Source organism: Triticum dicoccoides, chromosome 1A (genome assembly GCF_002162155.2).
Source record: "Triticum dicoccoides isolate Atlit2015 ecotype Zavitan chromosome 1A, WEW_v2.0, whole genome shotgun sequence".
Lineage (NCBI taxonomy): Eukaryota > Viridiplantae > Streptophyta > Magnoliopsida > Poales > Poaceae > Triticum > Triticum dicoccoides.
This window is the reverse complement of record NC_041380.1, coordinates 587,093,455-587,100,713: the sequence shown is the minus strand read 5'-3', so window position 1 is coordinate 587,100,713 and position 7,259 is coordinate 587,093,455. Positions and strand designations below refer to the sequence as shown.

Below are 7,259 nucleotides of genomic sequence, written 5' to 3'. Positions count from 1 at the left end.
ACTTGGCATACATCTAACAGAGTTGTATACATAATAAGGAATGCTAATCTAACTAAGAAAAACCAACATATTCTCATACAGAGAGGACCAAAGGGCTCCGAAATGGCATTATTCAATTTCAGAAAAGTGTGTGTGTGTGGGCACACACACACACACACACACACACACACATGAGTTTATTGGAGTATGTGGTCCATGCAATGATATTTCACAAAATCCGATCACACAACCATGACCTTAGGTAGAAATGCCATACACATAAGCACTATCCGCCTTAACACGCTATATGTATTCAAGAATTAAGATAGACTCTCCACTGATTAGCCCTGGAAGCCGGTCCTTTGTGTGCACAAAATGTTTTAGTCACCATTGTAGAAGAGATACTTTACATCCCATGAAGGCTTAGGATCTTTATCCTGTAGAACAACACAACATTGGAAGAAGATGTTATTAGAATGTTTCAAATAGCAAAATCTATTGAAATAACTCAGTACTACTATTTCTTACCAAAATCGTGCTAATATCTAAATTATCAGGACACCACGTGCTATTTTGTTTAGATTTATTATCTCTAGTGTACATATCTTTCGACTCTAGATCCTCCGAGAACACACATTCTGTTTGACAAAAAGTGGAATCTGTAAAAAAGGGAAAATATGTTAAGCATCATAACATTTATTAAGAAAATTAACATGAACAATGAAATGGTTTTGTGCATATCATGCAGACATGTACTATTAATCTTATTCATACCCTTAAATGATTGCATGTACATCGCCGGATGACTGTCCTGCATGTCACTAACTGGGGGAGGTTTGACCATTGGCTGAACATTCATATTATGGTTCATGCAAACAACTCCTTGTGTTATAGAAGTCTCTGAAAAGTTTGAACTAGACAAAGGTTGCATCATTGTAGGAGAAGCCTGCACACACATGTTATTCGCATGCCGAGAATGTGAGATTATGACAATGTTGGAGTGAGTAAATGATAATGGTCTCCGAATATATTTGTAGTAGTGTACCTGTTGCTGAGACAAGTTAGGAGATGACAATGATGCTTGGGGAGGTGTCAATTTCTGATGCTTTGTTTTAGGATTGCCCCTACGAAGAGGATCGATGTTCATCCTATGTTTCTGTAATTTTAATTCATGAAGTAATGTTTATTGGACAATAATGACAGAAAGGATATAGTCTTGGTAAAAAAAAAGTGTATGCAAAAACTAAATAAGAGAGGAGTATGGTTAGTTTTTCGGTACATGATTTTCCACACTAACACATGCTGATGCTCTCACTATAGCGACTTTGTTTAAAGCAGCGTTTGAAAATCACCACAAAAAAACTGAAAATAATCTTACTTGAATCCACTAGATATCAGTTCCAGGATAAAATGACTACATTTGTAGTTTGCACCGAAAAACAAGGAGAGAGGCTAAGAAGACATCTTTATATCCCTTTCATAGAGCAAACAAATGAACCATTTTGCATGAATTTTACCCAGCCACATAAAAAAACTCAATTATTCTTATCCACATTTTCTAGTTGGTTTATGTGAGCCTGATGCACATTTCACTTATCGCAATTATACTTTCTATAAAAAGAGAAAGAAGAGATGACTATATCATCATCTTTGAATATGTAGAAAAGGTATAGTCCAATTACCTGAAGGTGGCTGGCAATGTTCTCTCTAGTAAGTGTAGAGTCATTCATCAGCTTAAGTATTTTCTTTGGCACGGCATCTAAGCAAACATTTAAAAGAAAACGAGTTACCTTATAAACACTAAACAGAGTTACCAACACCAGATGAAAAATTAACTCCATATATGTATGATTGGTTGATAGGCTAGCCCATTAATAATTAGCTATACATTAAGAAGACAATCATATAGCAATGATTAACCACATTACCTCCAGGGAGGAGTTTGTCATGCGCTTCCACAAACTTCTTGTGTAATTCGTCAGTCCAAACGACTCGGGCCTTCTTTGGCTTCTCAGCCGGATTTTGCTGCTCGTTCTTGACACTCCCTCCATCCAGCTCCTGCTGACTGTTTGAATCGCTTACTTGTGTCATTCTAACCCTCCTCCTTGTCGCCCTCCTTCCCGAGATTAATAAGGTTGTTGTTGTGGGCATTGTCATCACCGATGTGTTGTTGCATGAACTGTTCAGTGTGGCCTCCAGGGACTCAAATCCATTGGATGCTTTATTGTAGATGCCCTCCCTAATTCTATTGAGATCCTCCATCACTATGGGTCCATAGCGGACGCCAGTTTTCGACATAGCTACATGACGTGAAACGAAAAATGTCAGCATAAATAAAGTATAATGAAGAACAGACCATTTGTTACCTGAACTACAATGATATTGATATCAATTTTGAGGCAAGCTTACATTCCCACATGCATAAATAGATGGTGTTTTATACATGCATGTAAGTTTGATGACTAGTTCCCATAAACTTCTAATATTATGAAATTATTTCTCATGACAAATCTAGTACAGTATGGTGACCCAACAAATCTGAATACAGTTTTCATATGCCAAAAGTCAAAGCTAGTTATATAATTTTGACTAGACGTTTTCTAGAAACACCATCTATCTATGAATGGATAGCAAAGACAATAACCAGTCATCTAGTGATAGTATTGTCACCGACCAGTCTGAATACATTTTCGTATGTTAATAGTCAAAGTTAGTTATATAAGTTGGACTACACGTCTTCTAGAACACCCCATCTCTACCACCTTTCTGAATTAAAATTATATAGCCTTAATCTAAGTAAATGATATTGATGCATGCTATGCCATATGAAATACTCTATTGGAACGAGGCACGCGTTAATTAAACTAATGCAAATTAACCAAAAGGGCATCTAGAAAGTGGGTCGTAAGTAAATTTATCTAGCTATTTCTAGGCCCCATGTTACCGAGTGTTTTTCGTGCGGTACTCATCAAGGACCCTCTTTGCTGACTGCCGCCTGCAGCATGGAACTCGGAATTCGGAAAAGACCGAAACACTCGATGTACATGGTTTTTTTCCCGTAGTATATATGTAGCGTAGTGACTTCATCGGAAGTTGGAACTCTAGTAATGTTTTGTTAATGCCAAAGCAGTGCAGCTAGTGGTATGTCAATGGTTTCAAATGAAAAGAAAAAGCTCCCAAACATCAGTAAGTATTTCCCCTCAAACCATCACTAGCCATGTTGGCCGGGAATGGCTAGAAATCAATCAGCTGAATTTTTCATTCGTGGTCAGTCGATTTCTCAATCGTTGGATGCGAAATCGAAGGCCCATGATGCTTCTTCAACCTCCATCTCCCCTTGAGGCGCCAGCCACCACCGTTCGAACCACCGCCGCCCCGCCCGCGGCCGGCGGCGCTCCTACGCCACCTTGCCGCTCCGTCCTCCCCGAAACCACTTCCCACCGGTCCGGCCATCCCTCTAGACCCGCCACGCTGAGCTTTTTCTCTGGTGAATCCCCACGCCATCGCCCCAACACCGTCCCCATCCCGAATCCTAAAACAAATACCGGGGTAGCCTCTCCGGCGAACCCCCTCCACTGCAGCTGGTTCTTCCTCCCCCCTTCCTTTGAAAATCGACTGACCCAAAGTCGGATCAGTCGACTGAAGTGTAGGTAAACTGATGTTGGCCACATGCAGGACTTGTACGTCTGCTCGACGAGTACTTTCCGTCAAGACGATCACGTACGGAGCACCCGCTAGCTAACACAAGCTGGACAATTGGTTCTGACTAGACGCGCAAGTATACGACCACGCGATCGATCCGTACTCCGGTCCGGTGTAAGGTACTCCCTCTGTTCCGAATTACTTGTCTTGGATTTGTCTAGATACAAATGTATCTAGACTCATTTTAGTGCTAGATACATCCGTATCTAGACAAATCTAAGACAAGTAATTCGGAACGGAGGGAGTACGTACCATGGAAGCAGGCAGGCTACTAGGCGGATTGATTTTTGCCTACGTGAAGCTAGCCCATGCACGTACGAAGTCGCCGGCTCGATCGATTCAATCTCAGCTAGCACAACACGTGAACACGAGGCGCCTGAGATTTGTTATTATTGCTTTTATCTTGTACAAATATTGCAGGGATACATACAGGTAAATATAACAGCCAGTCGTGGCTAGCAAAACTAGTCCTATACCCATTCGGTGACGTGTTCCTGTCCAAACCGGACTAGGACTCGTGGTTAATTACAACAAGCTTTCCACACCCCTTACATCAATCTTTTTTGTTTTTTTGCAAGTACTCCTTAAATCATTGGCTCGCTTAACTGGCAGCTAAGTTATGCCACATAAGCCCGTTTGACCTATAGAATAGAACTACTCCTGTATATATACGACTTTAAAGAAGAATCTGGTGGCAACATAGCTCGAAATCGTCTAGTTGCTTAACTCAAATCAATTAACCTCAAAACCGCTATCTCTCCATGGCTAGATGAAACGCAACATGGCAGACTTAACTAAGCACAAGATCGGACTACCATATGCATCGATTAACGCACATATCTTGTTATTATTAGTCTTAACTAGGCTGAAACAAGCATGATTATCTTTTTAATTATAGTGCAAGCACTTGGGTTAATGTTTTTTTTCCAACCGGGCTCCCCCCCTTTCCATCAATAATTTCTTCTCAGAATCTAAAAAGTGGCCGCGCGCTAACTGGAGAGAACGAGCGGCCGGGCATTTTTACCATGGATGAGTTGTATTTTTGTCTGTTAGTGCATGTCGTTATCAGTATTTAATGTGTTCACACTGGTTAGTCTAATTTAAAAGAAACAGCTTCACGTAAAATTATTTTGGTTTTCCAAATTTTTAAAAAGCCATATCTTTCAAACCGCGCGTCGGAATTCAGATCCGTCTTCACTGTTGAATTCTTTGCGACGAGATCTTTGAAACTAGATCCCCCATGAATATGTTTCGACGAAAATTTTTTGATGCCAATTTTGACGCTATATTGTGCAATTTCAGTACTGCTTTGTGCAAGTTTAGTACTGCATGGTGCAATTTTTTCCAAACCTATTTTTTTGGAGCTGCATCCACAGTAGTTGTAGTTGCACACATAGTAGTCCTAGTTGGCCCATGCATGGCCACAGAGTTGCACAATCTAGTCCGCATAGTCGCATATGAATTGTCATAGCATATAATGTAGTCTAGTTGCACACACATTGATGTTTAGTTGGTTTGTAACGTAGTCTAGTTGCACACACATTGATGTTTAGTTGACAGGAATACTAGTTGCACACACATATGCTTAGTTGGCTTGTAATATAGTCTAGTTGCACACACATTGATGTTTAGTTGGCAGGACACTAGTTGCACACGCATTGATATTTAGTTGACAGGACTAGTTACACACACATATACTCAGTTGGCGCGGCAATCTATTTTAGTTGCACAATGCAGTACTTTAGTTGCACCATATAGCACCAAAGTTGGCATCAAAAAAAATTCGTCGAAACATACCCATGCGTGATCTAGTTTCGAAGATCTCATCACAAAGATGAAAACGGATCTGAATTCCAACGTGTGGTTTAAAAGATATGACTTTTTAAAGATTTAAGAGGCAAAAATAAATGTGTTTCACAGACTAGTCTGTACGCATTTGCTATACGCATTTAATGCTAACGAAAACATCCACTAACTAATAAAAAAACACACTAGGTAATTACTATTTGTAGATTATTAGGGACCAAAACTTGCAATTTTAGGCCGGCCGCTCGCAAGGTGCAGCGAGCAGCCGGCCGCTCGCTAGACCGGTCCTAATTTCTTAACGTTCGGAAATTGAAAGAAGAATGAATCTGGCAGCATCCTTCTAAGTTTTCCACTACGTACTTAAGCTCAAACCGGTGCTGGTAACGTTGTCAAAACCTCAAAACTGCCATCTCTCCATCTCTAGATAAAACGGAACATGCACGGTAAACTTAACTAAGTAGAAGTAGATCCAATATAATTACCGTATGTATCGATGTGCATCTCGCCGATGGCACAGTCCAAGAGCTCGAAGGCCGGCGCCGGGCTGTAGCGCAGAGAGTACACGTCGACCAGCACGGCCTTGAACTTGTGCCCCCCGCGAAGCTCCGCCATGGCCGCCGCTGGATCAGTGCAAGCCGTCACTGCAAGCAAGCAAGCAAAGATCATGCATGGATGTACCATCTTCACAACCATGGATCATGCTCGTACATATATAGCAACAGTGGAGAACGCTATCGAAGCAAGCACGAACGAAGCAGTACGTAGCAAGCAACGTATACCTTCATTGTAGCCTAGCTGGCGTAGTTTGGCGGTCATGAAGCTAATCCTGACGGCGAGCATCGAGAAGGCGAGCGCGCGGCGGCGAGGGGGAGGAGCGGGGAGGGAGGCGCCGGGGAGATCCATGATGGACGGCGCGTGCAGGGCGGCGCCTTTGCTAGGGCTCGCGGCGACGCGCGCATGAAGAAGGTAGATGGCTTGTTCGTTAGTTGGTACTTCCTCTGGCAGAATTTTACGGGCGTGCCAGCTGCTGTCCCGCTTCATTCGGCCCGCGGCCCACCGATGCGATGCGATGTGATGCGGCGCCCTGGGGCAGCACTCGCGCGAATGATGCGTCCGGTTGTAAAAGGGGCAGCACTCGCGCGACAGTTGAAGTCTCTTTTTTTCAGGGCCCATTCTACTCCGGCTACTTCTCTTTTAAATTTTGATTAGTTTATCTGGTTTTTCCTTTTAATTTGAGCTTATCTGGAGGTTGGGCTGGATGGCAGCGAGACCTTGTGTTTACTCTGCACCTTCAACATTGTTTTTGCAGGGCTCCAAAACTCACATGGGTGCTTCAACATTGTTTTTGCAGGGCTCCAAAACTCACATAGGTGCAACGACGCGCCTCGGTCAAGCAGGACATTTTCATGTGTAATTTTGTTGTTAATTTGGTCAGATGCTCAGCTTTGCCAAACTTTTTTTCAATCCGCCGACACGGATGCGGGAGGACAACCTGTCCGTCGCTGGTGGACGTGAAGTCCATGATGAAAATGGTGGCGCTGGCGCTATCTTCGTCCTAGCGGGCCGGCTGATGGTTCGTCGGCGGGGCGTAGGAGGCACAGCTGGCGTTGTTCTCCTCCGCAATCACCTGCAGTTGCGCCTCCGTAGCAGCTCCTTCCCGGCGAGCGGCGGCTTCAGCACGAACGGTGTCGTAGATGGCACACTGCTCTGCAACGAAGTTGGGGTTCGCCGCGGCCATGGCCGCGACTGCCTCCTCGCTCGCGCGCTCACCG

At 43.2% G+C, this 7,259-nt stretch overlaps 1 protein-coding gene across 1 annotated transcript; it reads right to left on the bottom strand.

Annotated features, from left to right (window-relative positions):
* Nucleotides 1-100: 100 nt before the first annotated feature.
* LOC119356311 (two-component response regulator ARR14-like) lies at nucleotides 101-6,528 on the bottom strand. Its single transcript, XM_037623258.1, has 8 exons — nucleotides 6,267-6,528; nucleotides 5,970-6,128; nucleotides 1,908-2,279; nucleotides 1,662-1,738; nucleotides 1,025-1,135; nucleotides 754-925; nucleotides 508-638; nucleotides 101-416 (listed from the first exon to the last, which is right to left on the bottom strand). Exons 1-8 carry the CDS (start codon nucleotides 6,526-6,528, stop codon nucleotides 360-362), a joined length of 1,341 nt encoding a protein of 446 aa, XP_037479155.1. The 3' UTR covers nucleotides 101-359.
* Between the last annotated feature and the right edge of the window lie 731 nt (nucleotides 6,529-7,259).